Source organism: Pan paniscus, chromosome 4 (genome assembly GCF_029289425.2).
Source record: "Pan paniscus chromosome 4, NHGRI_mPanPan1-v2.0_pri, whole genome shotgun sequence".
Taxonomy (NCBI): Eukaryota; Metazoa; Chordata; class Mammalia; order Primates; family Hominidae; genus Pan; species Pan paniscus.
The window spans coordinates 10713291-10738684 of NC_073253.2; the positions used below are offsets into that span (position 1 = coordinate 10713291).

General features: G+C 49.1%; 1 protein-coding gene and 1 pseudogene across 3 annotated transcripts in view; both read left to right on the forward strand.

Annotated features, from left to right (window-relative positions):
* The window catches only part of ROPN1L (rhophilin associated tail protein 1 like), a 39849-nt gene extending 27911 nt beyond the window's left edge, over nt 1-11938 (forward strand). Inside the window, exon 6 of one of the 3 annotated variants that reach the window (XM_014344826.4) lies at nt 1172-4786. In XM_014344826.4, the coding sequence (XP_014200312.1) occupies nt 1172-1277 (106 nt within the window). In that variant the 3' untranslated portion in view covers nt 1278-4786. Of the gene's footprint in view, nt 1-1171; nt 4787-11201 lie in introns of those variants that run through there. The other 2 variants (XM_063604373.1, XM_034959735.3) reach the window with 2 other exon arrangements.
* Nucleotides 11939-12862: 924 nt separating this feature from the next.
* On the forward strand, nt 12863-20085 carry LOC106634747 (large ribosomal subunit protein eL30-like; annotated as a pseudogene).
* Nucleotides 20086-25394: the final 5309 nt, after the last annotated feature.

Here is a 25394-nt window from a genome sequence, read left to right on the forward strand (position 1 = left end):
TGCTGAGTTGGAGCCGGTTGGCCTGGGATATGGAATGGCTTTCTGGGCACATGTCCCACCTCAAACCCCAGTCCCATTCTTGAATCTTACGTAAAGTATTAGCAGGGCGTGATCAGGAGAGCCACACAGCATCCATGAAGTGCCCTGGCTGTGGGGCCTCGGGGCCGGAAAGACATTTGGGCTGGGATAATATTCGGGCTTAGGTGAAAATGCATTTACCCAGCACCTGCTAAGGGCTGGACCCCCTGCCACGTACGGGTTTTGCAGCTAATTAAGTTCTCATCCCAGTGGCAGGGAAGGCTGCTGTCATTACCCCTGTGTTATGGAGGCACACTTCCTTGTCCAAAGTCCCCCGGGTGGAAAGGCAGGGACTGTTACTGGGTCCTGGCAGTCCGACTCCAGAGCCTTGGAGCCCAACTCCAAAGGAAAGGTGAAGAGTAAAGTGGCTTTTGGGGAGGGGACAGTGATGAGTGGGAGAATTCGTTCCTTGATTCTCTTTTATTTCTTTTTTCTTTTTTGAGATGAAGTCTCACTCCATTGCCCAGGCTGGAGTGCAGTGGTGCAATTTTGGTTCACTGCAACCTCTGTCTCCCAGGTTCAAGAGATTCTCCTGCCTCAGCTTCCCGAGTAGCTGGTACCAGAGGCACAAGCCACCACTGCTGGCTAATTTTTTGTACTTTTTTTTTTTTAGTAGACACGGAGTTTCACCATGTTGGCCAGGCTGGTCACAAACTCCTGACCTCAAGTGATCCGCCTGCCTTGGCCTCCCAAAGTGCTGGGATGACAGGCATGAGCCACCATGTCTGATCCGTCCTTGATTTTCAACTGGGGAAGTGTGTAGGTGGAGCGGCCTGTTAGGAATACTGGAATAGGGTTTTCGAGGAAGGTTTCACAGGAGACTGCTTACTAAGATATGGGGAGGGCTGAGGGGAGCCCACAAGGGAGGGTGCAGGCCCCTGGGCTGGCTGCGGTGGGGTTTTATGTCCCGCAGCCTGAAAGTGCAGGAGAGGCTGTCGCAGGGATCCACAGAGATCCAGGGCTGAGGAGAGGGCTCTTGGTGAGAGCTGTGGCTTTAGTACAGGGGTAGCCACCCCCCACATCCCCCCAGGGAGGTGACTGGGGGATAAATACCCTCCTTCCATTTGTCTTCCATCCTGGGATCTTCCACCAGGGTCTTGTCCTGGCTGAGCACAACCAGAATCTGGAGAGAAGAAAGCCTCATGATACACAGGTCAGCTATGCTGGGCTCACAGCATGGAAGAGCAAGGAGAGGCTAAAGGAATGTCCTAGACAAAGAAGTTTGAAATATCCAGCACACGGCCATTCGATGAAGACACGGTGGGGTCCAGCACACGGCCATTCGACCACTTGGGTGAAGATGCGGTGGGGGAGACTCATACCTCCACATATTCATATGCATGCTCACAGTGCATATGTTGTTTCTGGAATGATACACAGAAAAAACTGGTAGAAACCTCCAAGGAGAAGTTGGGAGGAAGGCTGCCTGTGTCTCATTGTATAACTTTTTTCTACCATTTGATTTTCACTTGTGCATTTATTATGTATTAAGTCCACCCATCAACCATGCATTTATTATGTATTAAGTCCACCCATCAACCAATCATGAAAAAGAATTGGTGTCTGAGTTCTTTGGGCTTGGAGTGTAGCCAACAGGGAATGCTTGTGATCTAGGCTGGGCCCATCACAGTGCTCCCCTCCTGGCCAAAGTGATTTGCCCAAGAGGGTTGGCACATGACCTGCACTTGATGGATGAGAGCCTTCTCTGGGTTTTTCGGCTTGGCGCTGGGAGAGAGAGGCCCTTTTCTTCTTCCTTTGATTAAAAAGCTTATTAGGATATGGGTCTAGAGTTGTAGGTGCTAGTAGTCACTAAGATACGTGACACTGTTATGTTGAAACATGTTAGCTACTGATAATCTCAAATTTTCATCCCCCAAATGGCAATTTCATCTAGCTCAACCCCCTACATGCCAGGCCTCAAGGAGAGTGGATTATACAGGGCATGTTCACCAGGAGGGTGGGGATTTGGGGGCCATCTTAGAATTCAACCTGTTTTCCACACGCTAACTCATTTACTCTTCATAACCATGTTATCAAGTGGAAATTATTGTTATTAACCTCATAACCATTATAGATAGGTGAAGAGAAAGAGAGATTAATTAAGTTCCTAGTCCAACACCACACAGTGGTCCTGCTTGCCCGGCTCTCCCAGTCTGCTGTGAGCCCAGCATGGAGCCTGTCTACACTAACGGGGTGAAGAGGAGAGGAAGGCAGAGTGCCAGGGTTCCCAGGGGCTGGGATCATGGTTCTTCTCCTCTCTAAGGCCAGCACCACCTCAGCTCAGCTCTCAATTTAGTTAGACCCAGCAGGCAAGTGCCCCCCCAGGCTTACACAATATCAGGGTGAATACCTGGCCTTTGCAATTGATTTGCCCTGACTTTGAAATCAGTCTTTTCCCTGGTTGTAGTCAGTTGAATAGTGAGTGACTCCCAGAAAGATATGTCCATGTCACAACTCTGGAACTTACAAATGTGGCCTTGTTTGGAAAAAGGGTCTTTGTAGATGTCATTAATTTAAGGATCACAAGATGTGAGCATCCTGGATTTAGGGCGGACCCTAAATCCAATAACTGGTGCCCTTAAAAGAGAAAGGCAGAGGGGAGTTTGAGACACCAATGCAGGGGAGAACACCATGTGAAGACAGAGACAGAGATTGGAGGAATGCTGCCATCACTAAGGAGTGCTTGGAGCCACCAGAAGTTGGAGGAAGCAAGGAAGGATTCCCTCCTAAAAGCTTCAGAGGGAGCAGGGTCCTGCCGATACCTTGATTTTGGACTTACGGTCCCCAGAACTGTGAGACAAGAAATTGTTGCTGTTTGAAGCCACCAAGTTTGTGGTAATGTGTTTCAACAACCCTAGGAAATGAGCACACTTATTACCTCTTTTCTTGCAAACCGAGTCCAAAGGGGGCACCAGAAATGGGACAGAGCCCTGAAGCAAGACCTGGGTTTGGTTTTCTTTTGATTCCAAAAATAACAGCCCTTTAAGGAATCAAGAGGTTGGGGAGAGGGTTGAGGCTGAAGAAAGTTGAAGAACTGAAAGAATCTTGGCTCATTTGGAGGATAAGAGAGAGTTCTAGAATGGAGAGAAGATAGACCTGCTCTAGAAAAATTTTCTGGCTGGGCACAATGGTTCATGCCTGTAATCCCAACACTTTGGGAGGCTGAGGCAGGTGGATCTCCTGAGCTCAGGAGTTGGAGACCACCCTGGGCCACATGGCAAATCCCCGTCTCTACTAAAATACAAAAAATTAGCTGGGCGTGGTGGTGCACACCTGTGGTCCCAGCTACTCAGGAGGCTGAGGCACAAAAATCGCTTGAGCCCCAGAGGTGGAGGTTGCAATGAACTGAGATTGCACCACTGCACTCCAGCTTGGGCTACAGAGTGAGACTCTGTCTCAAAAAAAGAAAAAAAAGAAAATTTTCTAATTTCCACAGGTTTTCAATGAGTTTCTGCTGCAGACAGAATCCTAAGGTGGCTCTCAAGATTCCGTCCACTGGCAGACACGCCCCGTTGAATCTCCTTCCTTGAGTGTAGGTAGGTCTGTGTATAGTCAGGTACACAGCGGGACAGTACACAGTGGGACAATTACCCCCTCAATTGTGGTCTGTGACGTGACTCAGCAGTAGCAGACTAGAGAGGGGTTCTCACACTGGCTTTGAAGACATAAGCTGTCACTGCGAGGGCACCAGGTGCTGAGGACATGAGGATGGCCTCTAGGATTTGACAGTGACCTCCAGCCGACTACCAGCCAAAAAACGGGACCTCAGCTCTACACTGCCAGGAGCTGAATTCTGCCAATGACCTGGATGAGTTGGAAGCGAACCTAGAGCCTCTGCTGAGATTGCAGCCTTGGCCCACGCCATGATGAGGTTTCTTGCCAGGTGAACAGAGGACTCAGCCAAGCTGGGCTTGGACGCTCCACCCATGGAGAAGGTCAGATGATGAATATGGATCATGTTGCTAAGTTTACGATACTTTGTTATACAACAATAGAAAAGGAATGCAGTTTCTGACCAAAGTTCCTCCCAAATTGTAACTGAATAGGAGCGGCTGAGCTTGAGCCTTGATTTTGTGCTTTTTTGCTGATTTGGTGGTTTTTTATGACCAAGTATTAAAAATGGGTGTATATTTTAAAGTCATGTTTTGAGACAAATCACACAGTTAAAAAAACAAGTTTAAAAGTCTCTAAAGAAAATAGAGAACAGATGAGCAAAAGTTGATCAGTGGTTAAACATAAATGTGTTCCAGATGGGAATGGAAATTGCTTGCTTATTATTGTTGGTGTGGCCAGCAGCTCCCTTCAGAAGCCTCTCAGGTGGCTTTGTAGCAGAAAACCTCCAGAGAGACATCTTTCCAGGGAAGCCTTTCCCTGGTGCCATCTAGAGGGCAGACTTCTAGCAAGTTCTACTAGCATGGCACCACAGCCACTTCTCTGCAGTTCTACAAGCCACAGCCACACTCTCTTCAATAAGACCTGGATCTCAGCTCAGGGCAAGGGGGTTTCTCTTGGTGTACCATTCCAGTCCTTGGGGTAATGGCTGTTATTTATATCTGCTATTCATATATTCTGTAAAATTCTCTTTAGTTCTTGCCAGCCAATTCCTTGTACCCCGACCCTGTTGTCATTACTAATTATTTATATAAAACTTTCCCTGTTCAAATCACTCTGTGGTTTCTCTCTCCTGATTGGACCCAGACTGATGCACTGTTCCCAGCAGCAAGTAGCACTATGTGCCAAGCACCAGGTGATAATTTCAGAGAGCTGAAGTGACACAGGCCTGTCTCCAAAGAGTAAACATAATGCCCAATTCAACACTTGAGAAAAGAAGGGAGAAGTATACAATAAAATATGAAAATAAGTAAAAAATAATGCCCAAGTTAAGCAGACAGAGCACGGGGCTACAGCGTAAGAGACTGGGTTCCAGATCTGATTCTGCAACTAAGTATGGGATTTGGGGAGGATTGTCCCATCACTCTGTTTCCTCATCTGTAAACTACAGAAGGTAATGGACTCAGAGGCTTTCTACTAGAGTAAAGCTAAGCTGCAGTAACAAAGTAACCAATCACACAGTGGCTTAAAGCACATAGAAGTTTATTTTCTCTCAAATACCAGTCCTCAGATGAAGGGTCCTTGGTGATGGAACTGCTCTGCTCCACATGATCATTCAGGGATCCAGGTTCTGTCCATCTTGTTGCTTTGCCGTCATATGGACTTTCACCCTCATCTGCATGGGTGCAGTTCATAGGAAGGTGAAGAGCAGGGAGGAGGCCAGTGTCTTAAGGCCCAGACTTAGGAGTGGTGTCTATCACCTCCCCTCACATGCCGGCAGGGGGTGCGCTTAGCCACGCGACCACACTGAATTGCACAGCAGGTTGGGAAATGGAGTCTCTAGCTAAGCAGCCACATGCCCTTGATCGCATGGAAGAAGTGAGAGCGTGTTGGGGGGCAACTTTCAATGTCCCCAACCCCTGTTCCAGCTCTGCCAGACCCCTCTATGTGTTGCGGGGCATGAGTGCATGTAAACTCCAGACCATTTAGGTAAAGAAGGAAAACATCTCTGGCAAGGTGGGAAATACATGCCTCATCATTCTGCTTTTGCATTTCAGAATCAAGATCTGAAGAGCTTGCAAAAAAGTTCTTTTAGTGCTGAAAAGTAGGAAGGTGGCAGATGTGACTAACAAAACAGTCCCTGTGCATCTGCTAGGGAACACAGATTTTCTTTTTTTTCTCCAATATAACAAATTACAATCCATCTGGGATTTCAGAAGTCTGAGCTAAGGTTTCTGGATCTGTTTGCATGTGGAACAATGATGAAAAGAAGAAAATGATAAGTCAGTTTTAAAGAACTTTTCTTGTGTTTCAAGTGGAAAGAAGGCTTGAGTTTTTTTTACATTTTACTCTGATGTAGAAGGACAGTGATATTTAAAGAGTTAGAATGAGCATTAAAACAAAGACATGAAAATAATTGAACCCATCAATTGTATTTTTATATGCTGGCACTAAGACCTTAAAAATAATAATGTATCTAATTCTCACAAAAATATGTTAAAATGAGGACTATCATTTCCATTTTAAAGAGACGAAATGGAGGCAGATAATTTGTGTAAAGTCAAACAGCTAGTAAGTCTTGGATCTGGGAGTTGAAGTTAGATCATTTGGCTCGAGTCTATCAGAGACCTGCAACCCTTTTCTGTAATGCATCATATAGTAAATCTTTTGGGCTTTGCAGACATGCAGTCTCTGCTGCAACTGCTCAGCTCTGCTGTGTAGCATGAGAGCAGCCACAGACAATATGAAAATGAGTGAGTGTGGCCGTGTTCCAATAAAACTTTATTAATGAACACTAAAATTAAGTTCATAGAATTCCACATCACAAAATATTTTTCTTTTTGAATTTTTTCAACTACTTACAAGTGTAAAAACCATTTTTACCTTGTGGGCCATTGTTTGCTGACCCCGGGTCCATGCAGTTAACCTTGACCTTTTTCAACATGTTAAAGAGGTTAACCCACATTTACCGAGGGCCACTGCCCCGGGCACTGTGTGGGGCGCTCCATGTCCTGGTCCACGGACTTGCTGGTCCACGGACTTGCTAGTCCACAGACTTGCTACCTTCATCTAGAGGTAGCTCCTGCTACCGTTATTAACACTTTATAGATGAAGAAAGCAAAGCGGTCCTACTACAGGTGGAACAAGGACACGCAGCCAGCCAGGAACTGAGCTGACATCTGTTGATGGACAGGAAGGAAGGATTTGGGTCAGCCATCAAGACTCTCTCAGGACCTGAGGAAAAGGGCGGGAAACTTAGGAGCAAGATGACAGGAGGGCAGATGCTCCGTGAGGATGGCAGGAAGAGGACATGTATGCTTAATATTCTGGAAAATCCTCTGGGATAAGGCCAGGCACAGTGGCTCATGTCTGTAATTCCAGCACTTTGGGAGGCCAAGGCAATTGGATCATTTGAGGTCAGGAGTTCAAGACCAGCCTGGGCAACATGGTGAAATCTCATCTCTACTAAAAATACAAAAATTAGCTGGGCATGGTGGCGTTCACGTATAATCCCAGCTACTTGGGAGGCTGAGACAGGAGAATCACTTGAGCCCGGGAGGCAGAGGTTGCAGTGAGCCAAGATCACACTACTGCACTCCAGCCTTGGTGACAGAGTGAGATTCTGTCTAAAAAAAAAAAAAAACTATTCGAAATCCTCCGGGATAAAACTCTCTGTTGAAGGAAGCTTTAATCAGCAGCGAGCACATCAGGCATACTCGTTGCTGCCCCTTCTCATCCCGCATTCCCTCTGCTTTGGTCAGGTGGTGCCCTCCTTCCATGGGTAGAGCCAGAGATGGTGGGTTCTGGCTGGTCGGATGGGAGTGGACAGAGACCCGGGGTCCTACCGGCTTCATGACTGCACGTGGTGGGCCCTGCACTGTGTGTCTACTGGGATGGATCAAGGTGCAACCAGAGAAACCTTGAGCCTTCTCCAGATACTTGAGTGGCAGCTGAGTTCCTGCAGCCTCTGTGAGCTCCCTTCTGAGCCTCTGGCTCCCAGTTTCCCAGTACCCCTTCTGTATTAGCTTCCTGGGGCTGCCCCGACAAAGTATCACAAACTCAGGGGCTTCCGCAACAGAGATTTATTCTCTCACAGTCCTGGAGGCTAGAAATTTTTGGACTTCTAGCTTCCCGGACTTGATTGGCAGGGCCACACTTCCTTCTAAGGCTCTGGCTGGGGGTGGGGGTCCTTCCTGCTTCTGCCAGCTTCTGGTGATGCTGACAGTCCCTGGCATTCCTTGGCGTGTGGGTGCATTACTCCAATCTCTGCCTCCCTCTTCACGTGGTCTTCTCTGCGTACGACTGTGCATCCTCTCCTCTCGTAAAGGGCAGCAGTCGTTGGATTTAGAGCTCACCCTACTGTGGTATGATCTCATCTTAATTACACCTGCAACAGCCCTGTTTCCAAATAGGGCCACATTCTGAGGTTCTGGGTGGACATGAATTTTGGGGTGGGAAACACTCTTCAAGCCAGTAAACCTTCCTCCCCAAATCTTGCTAGGTTTCCAATGCCTAAAAGAAGTGCTAATTGGAGAAAATAAGAATAGTTTTCTACTTATCTCAGGAGCGGGAAAAGATGGCAAAATGGCATGGCCAATTTTGGAAAGAATATGTAGGGTGTTGTAAAGATATGTGATGATGATGAGGATGATGTTTTCACCAATATTTGCAGCCTCTTGTCCACACAGAAGGATTAGGAAGATTAATGCCTTCGAAATCAGCTATATTTTAGCACTCTGTTTTTAGTGTTTTCATGATTATCCTGGTGTCCTGTTTTTGAGGTGGCTGCTATAATTATGGTAACGTGTGTGAGTATGTTAGAAAGATGTTACAAGTGATTAAGCTATAAATGAGTCACTTTGGAGCGTGTAATAGTTCTTTCAAGTCCCCAGCATATAAGGGAAAGTGACACTGGTCTACAATGACTGTCTCCATGCTTCCACGCAGAAATTGAGACCCGGAGAATGTAAAGACTTGCCCAAGTTCTGTGAGTGAGTCAGTGCTAGAAAAATCTTGAGCCCAGCCCCCCAGATGTGATGACTATTCTCTTTCAAATATTTCTACAGGATTAGAATGGGGGCTCAGGCTTGGCTCAGACACCCCACATCTTTAGGTGAGTGGCTTTTAAATTGCCATTTGGTCACGCCTACTTGGCAGAGTTGCAAACACGGGCTGCAGAGTTCACGCCCGCACCCTCCTCTGTGGAAGTGGAGTGAGAACAGGGTGGGCAGAGGTGGGGCTGTCACACCTGCTTCCCTGGAAACCCGAGGGAGAGCACAGGATGCCAGGCTGGGACTCGGCTGGCAGCTGCTTCGGGGCGTCTCACCTTGTGACTATTTCCTGGGCACTGTGGGAGAGGAGGCCTCTTGCCTGAGCTCCTGTCCCTACTGTCTCCTCTCACTAAATGCACGGCACGGCTTTGCAGTAATAGGCTGGGACATGTCAACTCTTTTTTTTTTGAGACGGAGTTTCTCTTGTTGTCCAGGCTGGAGTGCAATGGCACGATCTCGGCTCACGCAACCTCTGCCTCCTGGATTCAAGCAATTTTCCTGCCTCAGCCTCCCAAGTAGCTGAGATTACAGGCATGTGCCACCACACCTGGCTAATTTTGTCTTTTCAGCAGAGACGGGGTTTCTCCATGTTGGTCAGGATGGTCTTGAACCCCCAACCTCAGGTGATCCGCCTGCCTCGACCTCCCAAAGTGCTGGGATTACAGGCATGAGCCACTGCGCCCAGCCAACATGTCAACTCTTTAGGAGAGCTTGAAGACAAAAAATAACCCATGTCTGAGCATGGGAGGGGCTAAAAATAGGAACTTCTTAGCTTCCACAAGGGCAGATAAATGAATAAATAGGCCATAAACCAATGTAGTTATTTCAGCTGGGGGATTTTATTTTCTTCTGATTGTCCCCTGGAGCTACGAAATACACAAATATAGATTGATAGATTTTTTTTCATTAATTCGAAAAGCATTTAATGGCTGTCGTCTATGTGCCAGGCAATTGATGCGCAGCCAGACTTCCAGGAGGCTGGAGGGGGATCCAGATGAACCTCCTGGAGTAGGATTGTCAGGAGGGGACTGGAGACCAGGGCCATCCTGAAAACCCCATCTCTGTTCCAGGAAATTCCTAGGATCCCCTGGGAGGCACAGCCTGGAGAATCCTATTTTGGTTGCTGAACAGATACACACATTGGAATTGAGACTGCGTGTGCCTGGGGTGGGTCGGTGAGGGGGGGGCAGTGGGGTCCAGGTGGGAGCCGTAGGGAAGCCCTCCCCTCCCCATCCTCCAGGCATGCCAGTGAGTGTGGCCTTATGTTGAGTGTGTCCTCCAGTGTGAGTGGCTCCTCCGAGTGTGGTCCAAGGACCCGCAGCATCGGCATCACCTGGGAGAGCCTTGGAAATGCAGAATCTTGGGATCCAGCTCAGACCCAGAGTCAGAATCAGATTTCCAGGCAGCTCGTGTGCTCATTGATGTCTGAGAGGATCTGCTTGAGAACTCCACAGCTGGGGCTGACAAATCCCCCTCTGACCTCAAATTTACCTCCTCCTTCTAAAAAAGCCAGAGAACCCAGCTCCCCGCCCACCCACCGCTCTTTCCAGTGGATCCAACTTCCTCTCACACCCAGTTTGAGCAGGGAGAGACAGGAAGGGCCTCTTCTCTGCTTCCAGATCGTCTGTTTCTTCCGTCAAACACCACAGTTCCTATGAAACCCACCGCAGTAGCAGACCTGGGTCTTGTCAAGAGCTATGAAGGGTCTGAGATTTTACCTACTCCTAGGCTAAAAGTTAGCCTGCCAGTTTGACAAATGCTGCCTAATGACACGAGACTCCCGGGGTAGAGACAAAGGACTTTGCTACTCACAGCACAGCAAGCAGCATAAGTTTTGCTTTAAAATGTGGTGTATTAATGCAATATTTGAGTTATAGTAAGGCCAACAGATCAGGAAATGATTGTCATTGAAAGGACAGTTTGTTACTCCCAGTTCCCAGGAGGAGGGGCCACGCTGAGCTATGCAGGGCCACGAGCGTTGTTAGCAGGCTCAGGAGACAGCGGACATGTGGGCAAAAGCCTTGTTTGTGTCCCTAGTTGTCCGGTACTTGCTCCCAGGGTGATGAGGCAGGTGGATAGTGGCCTGGAGTGTGAAAACCCAATAGAGGAGGTGTCTGGGGCATGGGCTTGCAACTGGTTGGTTTGCATTTGAAAAGCATGTTTGCAGGAGCCTGGTTTACTATCTCTGGGGATTGGTTAGTACTGGGTGGGGCAGTCCCTCCAGGGTCAGCAAGGTCCCAGATATCAAAGCATCAGAATACAGAGAATGGAAGACATGGTTAATACAAGCTTAATGTTTGCACTGGTTCCCTATGTCCCCAAAACCCCATGGGGGTGACGTGGGGGGCCCAGGTGGATGCTGCCCCGCAGTGAATTTGCATCAGTGAGGGAAAACCCTGAGCTCAGGGGATGCAGATGCTTTATAATGGGCAGTAAGAAAACACACCTAACCTTTGTCCCAGAGGGAGACATTATCTTTATAATATTAGGTAATAACCAAACCTGCTCTCTGCTCTGTAGGGAGACACCACCTCTTTGCTTCTCCAAGGCTGTTTGCTGCATCTGAAAAGACAATCTGGAACAAGAGGACAGTCAGGCCAGCCACAGTGGTTCATGCCTATAATCCCAGCACTTTGGGAGGCCGAGGCAGGTGAATCACTTGAGGTCAGGAGTTCGAGACCAGCCTGGCCAACATGGGGAAACCCTGTCTCTACTAAAAATACAAAAATCAGCCAGGTGTGATGGTTGCACCTGTAATCCCAGCTACTCGGGAGGCTGAGGCAGGAGAATCGCTTAAACCCAGGAGGTGGAGGTTGCAGTGAGCCGAGATCATGCCACTGCACTCCAGCCTGGTGACAGACGAGACTCCGTCAAAAAAAAAAAAAAAATGGTTAAAATGCTACACTTTCTTATCATAGTTTACCGCAATTAAAAATCAAAACAAAACAAAACGAAAACCTTAAAAGATAAACCTTTTCGAATGCTGCTATTTCCTGTATCATAAACAGTTCCTCTTAGGAAGGCCTTTCTGGTATGTTAAAGACCTGCTCCAGAAAACACAAAGTGGATAAGAAAAACAAAAAGTGGATGTCACTCATGGACATTTTGATAACATCAATGTCATGTACATTTCTTTCCCATAAATTCTGGGGAATTTTTAAGTGGCATGTGGGGCTCTGAAAGGTTAGGAGAGATCAGGTTTTAGGGGAGTGGGGAACTCTGATGTAATGGTCTAAGGGCCCAACAAACTTGAGTGCCAGGGCTCTGGCATGAGGGCAGAGAAAGGGCTCTTGGAACTGGGGTCCTGGTGGGAAGGGGAGGGATGGACACGGTAGTGGGTAGAATAATTTCCCCTCAAATTTCAGGTCAACTCGGAATCTGTCAATGTGACCTTACTCGAAAGTTCTGTCTTTGCAGTTGCAATCAGTGAAGAATCATGAGATAAAATAATCTTGGATTTAAGGTGGGCCCTGAATCCAATGACTCTTGTCCTTATATGAAGAAAAGGATGACAACACGGAGTCACTCTGAAAGCTCAGCATGGTAGAACTTAGCAGCATGATCCGGCTGTGAGGAAGCAGCTTCCAGGTGTGCTGCCAGCTGCTGACCTAGGGGGTTTACCAAGAGGGCCCCTCCCTGCCCAGTGCCCTGACTCTGGGGTCCAGGGCTGCACACTTGGATGACAGAAGGACATGCCCAAGCTTACCTGGCTGCTCAGAGAATACAACCAGACAGTCAGCACTGACTACTCACATGCTCATGTTTATTAAGAGACTCTGACTGGTGGGAATGGAGTCATCAGAGCCAAAAGCACGTGCGCAAAAGAAAATGAGCATTTTCACCTTTTAAGCAAAGATTGTTTGGGGGTTGAGAGAATGCTGGAGCCTGCGCTAACTCCCTGGGCCAGCACAACTGCGATGTGTCCTCTGCAGGGGTCTCCAGCCTGGTGCTCCCAGCGAGATAAACCAGGGATTACGTCTAGAGGGTCAGAGCATCTGCACCTGTCTAGACAGAGGCTCTAAACTGGGGCAGTGGGGTGAGGTTGGAAAGCAGCAGATGGGATAGATACACGGAGTTGGAGGGAGTCTTCTATTTAGGGGTATCTCAGCAGACCTTCTCAGCTGCCAAACAGCCAGCCCCAGGCATTTCCCTGTTGCAGAGGTGGGTGCCCGTGCTATCCAATGGTTCCCTCGGCTGACAGACAGGGATGGGGTGAAGAAATAGCAGGAGAAGATGAGAAGGAAAGGGTGAGTGAAACAGAGGAGGTGGGGGAGGAAAGAAAATGTAAATGACACACAGAATGCTCTGAGATGCTTACTGGATGCCAGACACTGTCCTGAATGTTTCGCGGGCACTGAGTCCTCCTGACAAGCCCATGAGGGAGAGCTTTTATTTCCTCCATTTTCCAGAGGTGGAGGCTGAGGCAGGGAGGTGGGTTATGGCCTTTCTGAGAGCATTCGCAAACATTCACCGAAACACAGTATGTTCACCAACATAGAGTTCAAAAGCCACACTGAGAATCTGGGTGGTCCATCAATAACATGCGTTGGGCATGTTCTATGATCTGAAATCCACTAGGACCCTGGGCTACCAGGCCCAATGTCTCTCTGGAGTGTCTACAGCCTAGCCAGGGGAAAGAGAGATGCTAACTATAACAATGACATGGGATAATGTTGTTGTCCAGGTGCAGACACTCAAGTATTGGGAGGAAACAAAAGGACTGGAAATTGAGCCCAGGCGTTTGAGACCAGCTTGGGCAACATTAGTGAGACCCCCCTAACCCACCGCTCTCTACAAAAATTAAAAAATTAGCTGAGCGTGGTGCTGCATGCCTGTAGTCCCAGCTACTTGGGAGGCCGAGGTGAGCAGACCGCTTGAGCCCAGGAGTTTAAGACCAGCCTGGGCAACATGGCGAAACCTTGTCTCTACAAAAAATACAAAACATTAGCCAGGCATGGTAGTGCATGCCTGTAGTCCTAGTGACTCGGGAGGCTGAGGTGGGACGATTGCCTGAGCCTAGGAGAACAAGGCTGCAGTGAGCCGTGATTGCACCACTGCACTCCAGCCTGGACGACAGAGTGGGACCCTGTCTCAAAAACGAACAACCACCAAAGAACTGGAAGAGTCCTGCAGGCACTTGGGATTGCTCAGCAGGCACCCGGGAGAGCTTCACAGGGGTCTGGAATAGTCCAGCAGGTGCATGAAAGAACCCCGGCTATATCTGTACCTTGGAAGAGTCAAGTGCAGGAGCTAAATTTCCATGGGAAGAGGTGAGGGACATGGAGTTAGATTGGAAAGGTCTCTGAATGGCAATAAGGAGAATGATATCCTGTGACCCAACATGGCTGCTATCCGAAGATTTCCAAAGTGGAAATGTGTTAGGACTTTTTCCATTGCAAAAGATAGAAATCAAATTCAAACAACTAGACTGAAAAGGGAATGTGTTAGGACTCTGGGGAGCTCTAAGAACCGTAGTGACTGCAGGGACATCAGGAAGAATAACGTGGCTCGCGAATGGAGCCGAGACACCCTGTGGCTCCCCCTTTGATCTAGGTTTCTCTGTGCCTGGTGTCATTCCTCCCCCTGCAGGTGGGCATTCTCCATGTGGCAGGCAACCTCTGTGTGGCAGAAAAATTCTACAGGGCAGGGTACCAGGAGGCAGGTACTTCCATAGGGCAGGCTGCCATGAGCCAGTACCTCCAGGTAGCAGTACTTCTCTGACATCATTGCAGGTTAGAGATCCCTGAAAGACAATTTCTCAGCCTTGATTTTAAAAACCCCAAGGAAGGAGGGATTCTGATTGGTCTAGTTTCAGTCACGTGTCAACAGCGGACCAATCAACTGTGGCCAGGGGGCACAGACGCTTTACAGAGGCAGGCCTGTGTCATGTGACCACCACATGACCTGCGTCATGTGACGGGTGGAGGAGAGGGTGGGCATGCTGTGATTGGCAGCCTCCTTCCCGTGGGCGGAGACCTTTTATAAAGGGAAGGGAAGCGCGCCATGTGGATAAACAGATGTTCACCACAGGAAGGGCCCGAATCGGATGGGTTTTAGAGATTACTGGGAAGGCAGCCCCAGGGATGGTGGGTCTGAAGCTCCGTGATCAGCCGCAGAAATATTTCTCAACTTTGCTCAACACAAGCGCACTTACCCCACCCCTAGATAAGAAAAACAAGCCAAGCCTTTTTAGAATGTTATCTGAAATTCAAAATAGATTAAGTCTCAGGAAGATAAATAAACCAAATGAGCACTGCTTGGCTTCCAAACAACACGCCCATCCCCTGGGGAGGCAGGCAGCCCACACTCCTGCCAGGAGAGAAAAGACCAGCTCTTGAATGGAATGAACAGTTGCATTGGTGGGAGGGGAACAGGCACTGGAGTTGATTCTCCACGTGCTTCTCGCTGTCATGGGCCCAGGACTGCCGGGCATCTGGTAAACATGCAGATTCTGATGCAGAAGGGCCAAGGCTGGGCCTGAGTGTCTGCTTTTCCAACAAGCTTCCAGGTCGCGGGAGGGGGGGGGGGTTGCTGCTGGCCCTGGCACCCCACTTTGAGGAGTGAAGACTTACGGCCTAGAATCTGCAGATTTGAATGAGATATTGGCGAAGAGCTGCGAGCCAGCCCTCAAGGAAGCCACCCAGGTGGCCAGCGCTGGTGGTTCCATCTCAGATGGAGCTGGGCATGACTGGGCCAGGCAGATGTGTGGGCCTTGGCCGAGCCTGGGCCGGCCCCTACTCTGGGCTGCTCACACCCATCCCTGGCCACACGGAAAACTTGTGTCAGAGCCAGCAGGGAAAGGAGTGAACTTGCTCTCACTTCACACTTGGATCAGAGCCCGAGGACCTCAGTGGCGGCCCGCTTGGGGTACCTGTGGGGGCTGAAAGAGACAGAGCAGGCTTCCTCCAGGCCCCCCGGGCAGCTTTACCCGGCAACAAGAACGGGTGTCCTAAGCCAACCCCTCTCTGTAGGTAGAATAATGGCCTCCAAACATAACAGGTTTTAATCTCTGGAAATGTAATTTTTACTTTACGAGGCAAACACTTTGCAGGTGTGATTAAATTAAGGCGCTTGAGATGAGGGGATTATTCTGGTGAAGAGGGACGCAGGGGGACATTTGACACAGAAGAGGGGAAGCGATGTCACCATGGAGGCAGAGGTTGCAGGGGTACTGCCCTGAGCCGTGGAAGCTGGAAGAGGAAGGAACAGATTCTTCCCAGAGCCTCCGATGGGAGGGCGGCCGCCCAGCACCTTGATGTCACTGCCCCTGGCCTCTAGGACTGTGTGGAATAGACTTCTGCTGTGTTCAGCCTCCCTGTGTGTGGCAGTTTGTTCCTGCAGCCACGGGAAGTGCATGCACCACCCCCCCGCCGGGTGCTGGGGAGACGTGGATGTCTGGGGGGACGTCCCGGGGGGCTCTGCTTCTCTGCTGTCTCTTCAGAGGAGGGCTTCTCTTCGGGCTGTTGGGAAGGGGCTTTGGGCTGTCTGCATCTGTTGAAATGGGGGCTCCGCGTGGGGCAGCAGAGCCCCAAGGTCGGGAGGGTGTTCAAGGCTGAGCGCAGCAGCTGCAGAGGAAAGAACGCAGGAGGCTGAGCCTGCGCCTCCCGGAGGGAGGGCCAAGGAGGAGCAGGGAGGTCTGTGCCCAAGGATCGGCCAAACCGCAGCAGGCTGTCCCCACTCACTCCTCTCTAACCACCCTCATGCCCTGGCCCAGGACCTGACCTCCTCCATGGCTGTGGCCCAGCCCACTGCTGCCCCAGTGATTCCCGCATAGTCAGCTGCGGGCAGGGCTAGGGGCCTCCCTCCCCTCCAGGGTCTTCCCTGGGACACCAGCCTGCTCCTTGCAGAGTGAATGAAAGGCCTTGTTAACTCAGGCCTTCTGCATCCTACCGCCAGGAGCCTGCTCAGTGCGCACTTGGGAGAGACGAGGGGAAGGGAAAAAAGCACAATAGGCCGGGCGAGGTGGCTCATGCCTGTAATCCCAGCACTTTGGGAGGCTGAGGCGGGCGGATCCCTTGAGGTTGGGAGTTCGAGACCAGCCTGGCCAACATGGTGAAACCCCCGTCTCCACTAAGAATACAAAAATTAGCTGGGCGTGGTGGTGGGCACCTGTAATCCCAGCTACTCAGGAGGCTGAGGCAGGAGAATCACTTGAACCAGGGAGGCGGAGGTTGCAGTGAGCTGAGATGGTGCCACTGCACTCCAGCCTGGGCAACAAGAGCAAGACTCTATCTCAAACAAACAAACAAACAAACAAAAAACCAAAGAAACAAAAAAACCCCAAAAAAACCACAACAAAAAAGCACAGTAATTATATTTTAAAATCTTCTGGGATACAACAGATTAGATTTCCAAGAAAGGGTTTGTTTGAATGAATCATTGTGCAGATAAAAATAGTTCTTCAGGGTGGGGTGTGGTGGCTCAAGCCTGTAATCTCAGCACTTTGGAAGGGCGACGTGGGTGGATCACCAGAGGTCAGGAGTTCAAGACCAGCCTGGCCAACATGGTGAAACCCCGTCTCTACTAAAAACACAAAAATTAGCTGGGTGTGGTGGTGGGCACTTGTAGTCCCAGCTACTTGGGAGGCTGAGGCAGGATAATCACTTGAACCTGGGAAGCAGAGGTTACAGTTAGCCCAGATCACACCATTGCACTCCAGCCTGGGCAGCAGAGTGAGACTCTGTCTCAAAAAACAAAAAACAAAAAACAAAACAAAACAAAAACCCTCAGGTGGAGTGAATGAGCCTAATTAATATTCCAGAAACAATTTTGACAAAGGTGGCATTACAGATTGAACTTTGTGTCTCCCCAGAAAAATACGTTGAGGTCCCAAACCCCAGTATCTCAGGCAGTGGCCTTATTTGGAAACAGGGTGTTGCAGATGTAAATAGTTAAGATGAGGTCCTACCAGATGACAGTGGGCCCCTAATCCATGATGACTGCTGTCCTTACAGGAAGACAGCCAGGTGACGATAGAGACACAGGAAGAATGCCGCATAACAGCAACAGAAACGGAGATTAGGGGGATGCAGCTGGAAGCCCGGGGATGATGAGGATTGCCAGCAACCCACAGAGGCGAGGATGAGGCAAGGAGGAATTTGCCCTACAGGTTTCAGAGGGGACAAGCCCTATGCACACCTTGATCTTGAACTTCTGGTCTCCAGAACTGTGAGACAGTAAGTTTCCATTGTTCAAGCCCCGATCTGTCATACTTTATTAGTGCAGCCCAAGCAAACTGATAGGGGCGATGTCTGCCCCTTCTTTGCTCTGCCCTCTGCCACCTGCCATGGCAGCCCCCCATGGCCCCTTCTCAGGTGGTGACCCCCTTCTCCTTGGTGGCACCCTCAATAATCCCCTATCCTGTGTCTGAAAATGGGCAATCACCTTTATTAAAGAAATGAGGCTTTTCTCACTCCCCGGCCATCTTAGCGGCTGCTCTTGGTTGGGGTCCGTCCTGCAGCTAAGGCGGGAATTTGGTGGCTGCAAAGAAGAAGAAAAAGTTCCTGGAGTCGATCAACTGTAGGTTCCAACTCATTATGAAAAGTGGAAAGTATGAGCTGGGGTACAAGCAGACTCTGAAGATGATTAGACAAGGCAAAGCAAAATTGATCATTCTCACTAACAACCACCCAGCTATGGAATGTTGGCCAAAACTGGTGTCCATCACTACGGTGGCAATAATATTGAACTGGGCACAGCATGCGGAAAATATTACAGAGTGTGCACACCGGCTATCATTGATCTAGGTGATTCTGACATCATTAGAAACATGCCAGAACAGATTGGTGAAAAGCAAACCATGCAAAATATTCCTTTAATAAAATTTGCCTGAGCTTGTTAAGAAAAAGAAAGAGAGAGAGACAGAGAGAGAGAGAAAGAAAGAAAGAAAGAAAAGAAGGAAAGAAAGAAAGAAAGACAGACGAGGGAGGGAGGGAGGGGAAGGAAGGAAGGAAGGAGGTGGGAGTTGGATGCAGGGAATGCGACCCTCAGGGACCCGCTTCAAACAGCCCATCAGACCCACTTTTACCCTTCAAAGGAGGTTGAGAAGCTCCACGCTGTTGTCCATGCAGCTTTTCCTGCTCAAGCTGCAGCTGGGACTTTTATAAGAAACTGCCTTTTAGAGCCAGGTGACATCCCACATGAAGAAACCAGGGCCGGTGCAGTGGCCCATGCCTGTAATCCCAGCACTTTGGGAGGCCGAGGTGGGAGGATCACTTGAATCTAGGAGTTTGAGGCCAGCCTGGGCGGCATAGTGAGACCTCGTCTCTACAAAAAATAAATAATAAAAAAATTAGCTGGGCATGGTGGCACATGCCTATAGTCCCAGTTACTTGGGAAACTGAGGTGGGAGGATGGCTTGAGCCTGGGACGTGGAGGCTGCAGTGAGCCATGATCATGCCACTGCACTCCAGGGGGGTGACAGAGCGAGACCACTGTCTCAAAATAAATAAACAAGGAGTGCCACTTATTGTCACATTTGGATTTGTTTCTAACATCGTGCTGAGTTTGGTCACCCACCTCAATCACCTGATGTGACTTGAAACCACTTTTGGCTATTTCCAAAAATCAGCTCCGCACTGGGAGGGGTTAGGGCTGCCCTTTAAGGAAACATTAAAAGCTCAGTATCTGCCTTTGGTGGCTCCCTCAGGGGCGCTAGCTTCTGACTCATCAGCATCATTTTAGCTCTCTGAGGGTTCAGAAATAGAGGAAACAGCACTTCCTTTTGGTGAACGCCTTTGTATTATTTTATTTTTTCACCATGATACTGAAACTAGCTCATCCTGGGAGAGTCAAAGGAAGCTCATATGTTTTCCCTGAGCTGGGCTAAATTCCTGATTCTTCTAATAGGAAAGATCCAAAACTTCCCACGGAGTTTCCCCTCGTCTGCACTGAGTCACATACCTGTGGGCTTCGAGCTAACAGACCTTTTTTAATCAAAGAGAACATGAAAAAGGCACCTTGCTTCTGTCCCATTTTTAGATCTTTTTTAGCCCCATTTCTTCTCTTTCCTTCCTCCATTTTTGGGTTTGTTTGGTTTCATGCCTGAATTAAATGTTAACAGGAGGAGCAAGTTTCATACATTGCCTGAAGTCATCATTGTCAGAGAAACAAATGCAATCTTTAGTGAGACTAGCAACGGTGGGTTACAGCAAGCACAGTTACTAAAGCTTTTTGCATCGAGTAGCTGTGGGGTCCAGGGCCCCATCTCTCTGGCCCTCACTTGCTCATGAGCAAATAGAGGCTTCAGGTTGTAGCAGGTTGTCTCAAACTAGGGACGTATATTCAACAAACCTGCACCTTATTCAAATGTAGATTCTGATCCTTAGGTTCTGGGTGGGGCCTGAGATCCTGCACCTCTAACAAGCTCCCAGATGACAAGCATCCAAGATCACACTTTTCCTAGCTCTGGATCACACTTTTCCTAGCTCCTAGCAGAATCTCAGGCTCATCCCAGCCTCTTGAGCCAGAATTCAAATTTTCACAAGAGCCCCGATTCGTTCAGATGTGCATTAAAGTGTGAGAAGCCCGCGCTGGATCACTGAGGGAGGTCGCAGTTGCACCTGGGGAACCAGGAACCGCGGAGGCACGAGCCCATCCTGGAGACCCTGATTTAGTTGGTGGGGAGTGGCCTGGACATCGATTGCTGCCTATTCACAGTGGTTCTTGATTTTGCTGCCATTAACATCACCTGGGGAGCTCTGAAAGGCGTCCCCGTGATGTTAATAGGCAGCAAGATCGGGAACTACTAGGCTGCGGGTTCCTCAGGTTCTAATCTATGATGTCATTGGCTTTATCAGGGCAATTTTTCCTGGCCACATTAGGCAGGAGAGGTGCCTGTGCATCTCAGAAGTGTCTATGGAACTCTGCTTCTGAACTTCCCAGCACGCTCAAAACAGGACCTGGTTTACAGCAAAGGGCCAGCTCCTGGCAACATCATGAAACAAACGTACACTATCCTCTACCCAGGGTTCCCTTCAGCCTATAGGTGCCCGACGGCCCCTGCTCTGTGCTCCAGCCTGACATCAGGAAACCCACGAATGGGAGAAAATCTCATGTCACCTGTTTACAGGTGAGTGAACATTTAAGTCAATGGGTTGCTCTCTCCTGGGGAGCTCTAATTGTAGAATTTAAGAGGGCAGAGTGAAGCCAGTGGGAGTCCTGCCAGGTTTGAGTCACAGCTTGGCCACTTATGAGTCCCTCTCATTACCCCACCAGAGCCCGGCGTCCTGATGCATAACACCCACCACCCGGCTTAGGGAGGGCTGACAGAGTGAATTACTGACAGAGGATGGCCCTTGGCCATTTCTGCTTCCTTCACTTTCCCATCACTGCCTTAGAATCTGGAGAGACTCATGCTGGCTTCACCTGGACAGGCATCCCGACACGCAAGCGAGGATTGCTCCCACCAATTTTCTGCGAGAGAAACAGGGGTTCGGTTGATTCCTGGCAACACGTTCGTGTGGGGATGCACGTGGGGGTGCAGGGCTGGACTTGGGAGATGCTTCAGCTGATAGCACACTTTTCCTTTGGGGACTTTTCTTCCTGCTGTTATAACACCTGTCTCCAAACAAAGCCTTCATTGGTCAACAGTGAATGATTCATTTATTCTGTGCATAGACCTATGGCGTGAGATGCATTTGGAAACCTTGAGAACAGCGGTTCCCAACCTTGGTGCTTGGAGTAATGTCCGAGGACATTTTTGGTTGTCACAACTGGGGCAGGGAACTGTTGCTGGCATCTAGTGGGTGGGGTCCAGGGATGCTGCTAAACATCCTGCAGGGCAGAGGCTAGTGCCACCGCAGAGAATGATCCAGTGCAAAAGGTCGCTGGTGCTGAGAATCCTACTTCAGACCCAGGGCAAGACTGATTGGATGTGTTCATTTATATCTGCTCTTGTAGCCGTTCAGTCAAGAAATGAGCACCTTGAATGACTATTAAATCAAGACAGGTTGGGTGTGGTGGCTCACAACTGCAATCCCAGCACTTTGGGAGGCCGAGGCAGGTGGATCACTTGAGGTTAGGAGTTTGAGACCACCCTGGCCAACATGGCGAAACCCTGTCTCTATTAAAAATACAAAAATTAGCTGGGCATGGTGGTGCATGCTTGTGATCCCAGCTAATTGGAAGGCTGGGGCATGATAATCACTTGAACCTGGGAGGAAGAGGTTGCAGTGAGCAGAGATTGCACCGCTCTACTCCAGGGTGACAGAGCAAGACTGTCTAAAAAAAAAAAATCAAGACAGATCTCTGAGACTCCACAGGTCAATGGAAGATGAACAGAGGGGCGGTGGGGCTGCCCCCCACCCATGTGGGAGGCATGGGCAATGCCTAGGTTGACCAGCTGCCCATGCTCTGAGGCAGTAGTCTCAGGGCAGGGTGTGCACACTCCCAGGCAGGGCAGCACTCACTTATGGTACAGAAGGAATCTTAGAGCTTCCCTTACTCAGGAATGAAATGAGCTCTAGCCCCTGCCGTCACCTTTTGCTCAACACTCACCCACTCCAGGCTTCAAAAGGAGGCTGCCCACATGGACAGCTCAGAGGGACTTCAGGGCACGTGGTTGATGGAGAAGCCAGATGCAGAGTGGTGCACTTGGGGGTGCAGTTCAGGAAGCCACGGGGTGGGTGTGAGGGTGTAGTGGAGAGTATCAGTGCAAGGATACCCTGAGACTGGGGGTGACATTGACTCCACAGGCACAGGAAGGGGCTTGGAAACAGACTGAACTCAGATCATGCATGTCATGAGGGGAGGGGCTGGAGGCTTGGGGTTGGGAGAAGCTGCCTCCACTGCTGAGGGCACCACTTCCTGGTTCAGCCCCGGCAGGCCTGCAGATCCCCCTGCACCCTTTCCCTGAAGATGGCCCATCTGTGCCTAGACAGGTTGGCATGTGTATTAGATTCTTAGGGCTGCCACAGCAAAGAACCACAGACTGGGGGGCTTAAATAACACAAGTGTATTTTCTCACAGTCTAGGAGGCTGGAATTGCAAGGAGCTCAGGGTGTCAGCAGGGCTGGTTTCTCCTGAGGCCCCTCTCCTTGGCTTGCAGGTGGCTGCCTTCCCATGGTGTCCTCACATGGCCTCTCCTCTGATGTGCCTTCCTCTTCTTAGAAGGATACCAGTCCTATTGGATTAGGGTCTGCCCTAAATAACTCATTAGGACATAATTGCCTCTTTAAAGATCTTAACTCCAAATATAGTTTTATTCCAGGGTTCTGGGGGTTAGAGCTTCAACATGTTGATTTTGGGGGACACACTTCATCCCATAACAGTGTGGGCTGCCATTCTCCACTGGCCCTCTATCCTGGAGACACACCTCCTAGAGAGTTTCCTACAACATGCAGGACATCTAGTTAAATTTGATTAAATTGTATTTCAAATGCTGCATGGGATACACTTACACGAAAAATTATAATTGATCTGAAATTTACATTTAACCCAGCATTCTATATTTCTAGCTGCTGAGTCTGGCACCTCTACCCACTGGGAAACCTCCTACCCATGGCTCCTCACCTGGGCTGCCTTGGTCTGGGACGGACACAGAAAGGTGGAGGGTGGAATTGGTGTCTGGCCTCATGGCTCTTTCAGGACAACCTATAGAAGCCACTGAGATACTGGGGTGGCCTGTGGTTTGATGGAAACCACAGCATCTATTTAGGCGAATCCTGGAGGTACTTCCTGTTTCTCTTCCAGTTTTCACATCTCTGTAGAATGGGAAATGTCACACAATAACGAACCACTAACAAATGATCCAATTTCCAGTTGCAGAAAACACATGATGTCATGCACATCATGATGATGAAAATATGGGTGCCCAATCCCTTACCCACAATTCTGAAATCCAAAACCCTCTGGGAACATTTTTTATGTGTAAATTTGAAGACAAAACCCATTTGGGGATAAAATTGATTTGAATGGACTTGGGACTATTTATAGACTTTCTTTATCCATTGGTGAGAATAGTGATACTGTGTTTTCTGGGGGGCACTGTCCAGACATGTGGGGGGTTGCAGGAGATTGGTCAGGGTGGTGGGAAAAATTGTAGAAAGATGCAAACCTTCCTGGAAGGCCAGGAGGTTTTACAAAAGCTTTGGAAAAGGATTTGGGCTGAAGGCAGCCAGATTCTCTTATCTGGTACCTGAAAGCTTAGGTTAGATAACAAGGGGGTGTAAAGAAACTGATCTAGATAAGTTAGTTTTCTTAGGCCTCGGAACCTGGCCTTTAATTGCCTGTGTGCAGGACTGCTGTCTCTGGGGGAATGACCATGTAAATTACCCACAAGTGTGTTGACTCAAGGCCTTTGTCATTAAATCTGTACTAAATAAATGCCCGCAGTGCCAACTTGTCAGGGCCATGGCTGCTGACTCTTTACAGCACCCTCCTCAGTGTCTGTGAGCGGCCCGGTCCCCTAGCCCACTCTTTCACTGGATACCTGTGTCTGAGTGCATGTGTTCATCTGTTGTTCGGCCAGGATCTGCAGGCCAGACCCAGCAGTGGGTGATAAGTGATATTCAGGATATGTCCTGTATTACCAGCCTACAGCTCCCCAAACTCGAATGCCAAAGACCCACAGCTTTCTGGATAAGTGATTGTGCAGCTACAACAGCAGACAGGCACCGAGCTCTTAAACTGTGGGAGGCACAATGCTAAATGCTTTAGGTTTCTTATCTCTTTAATCCTCATAATCTGCAAAATGGATACTTTTATTTGCATTTTTGATAAGCTGTTTTTGTGTTGAAGTATGACATGCCCACAGAAAAGCCCACGAATCAGGTGCCCAGCTGGAAGAATTATTAGAAAGTGAGCCCACACCCATGACACCACCCAGCACCATCTCTCAGCAGCGCCCCAGAGGCTCCCACCACAGCCTGCCGCCATCATTACCTCCCAGATTCTCACTTTCATCACCAAAGATTCATTCTGCCTAGAAAAAAAAAATGCTGTCATTTATTGAGAAGTTACTATGTGCCAGGAACTTATATTATTTCTCACATTGACTCTATCAGGGTGAGTATTCTATTTTTTTTTTTTTTTGAGATGGAGTTTTGTTTTTGTCACCCAGGCTGGAGTACACTGGCATGATCTTGGCTCACTGCAACTTCCGCCTCCCGGGTTCAAGCAATTATCCTGCCTCAGCCTCCCGAGTAGCTGGGACTACAGGCACATGACACCACACCTGGTGAATTTTTTTTTTTTTTTTTGAGATGGAGTCTCACTCTTCACTCTGTCACCCAGGCTGCAGTGCAGTGGTGCGATCTCAGCTCACTGCAACCTCTGCCTCCTGGGTTCAAGTGATTCTCCTGCCTCAGCCTCCCAAATAGCTGGGACTACAGGCTCATGCCATCATGCCCGGCTAATGTTTTGTATTTTTTTTTTTTTTAGTAGAGACAGGGTTTCACCACGTTGGCTAGGCTGGTCTCAAACTCCTGACCTCAGGTGATCCACCCGCCTCAGTCTCCCAAAGTGCTGAGATTATAGGTGTGAGCCACCATGCCCGGCCAGGGTGAGTATTCTTATTATTTCATTTTACAAGCAAAAAGAAGCCAGAGCTGAGAGCTGTTATGTCATGTTCTATTCTACATCATATTGTGCATCTTATCATGTTATGTATCATAACCTCAGCTCAGTGAATTTTCGCAAACAGAACACACTCTGCTAACTAGCACCCAGATCAAGGAATAGAATATTAGAAGCAGCAGAGAAACTGCCCCCTCA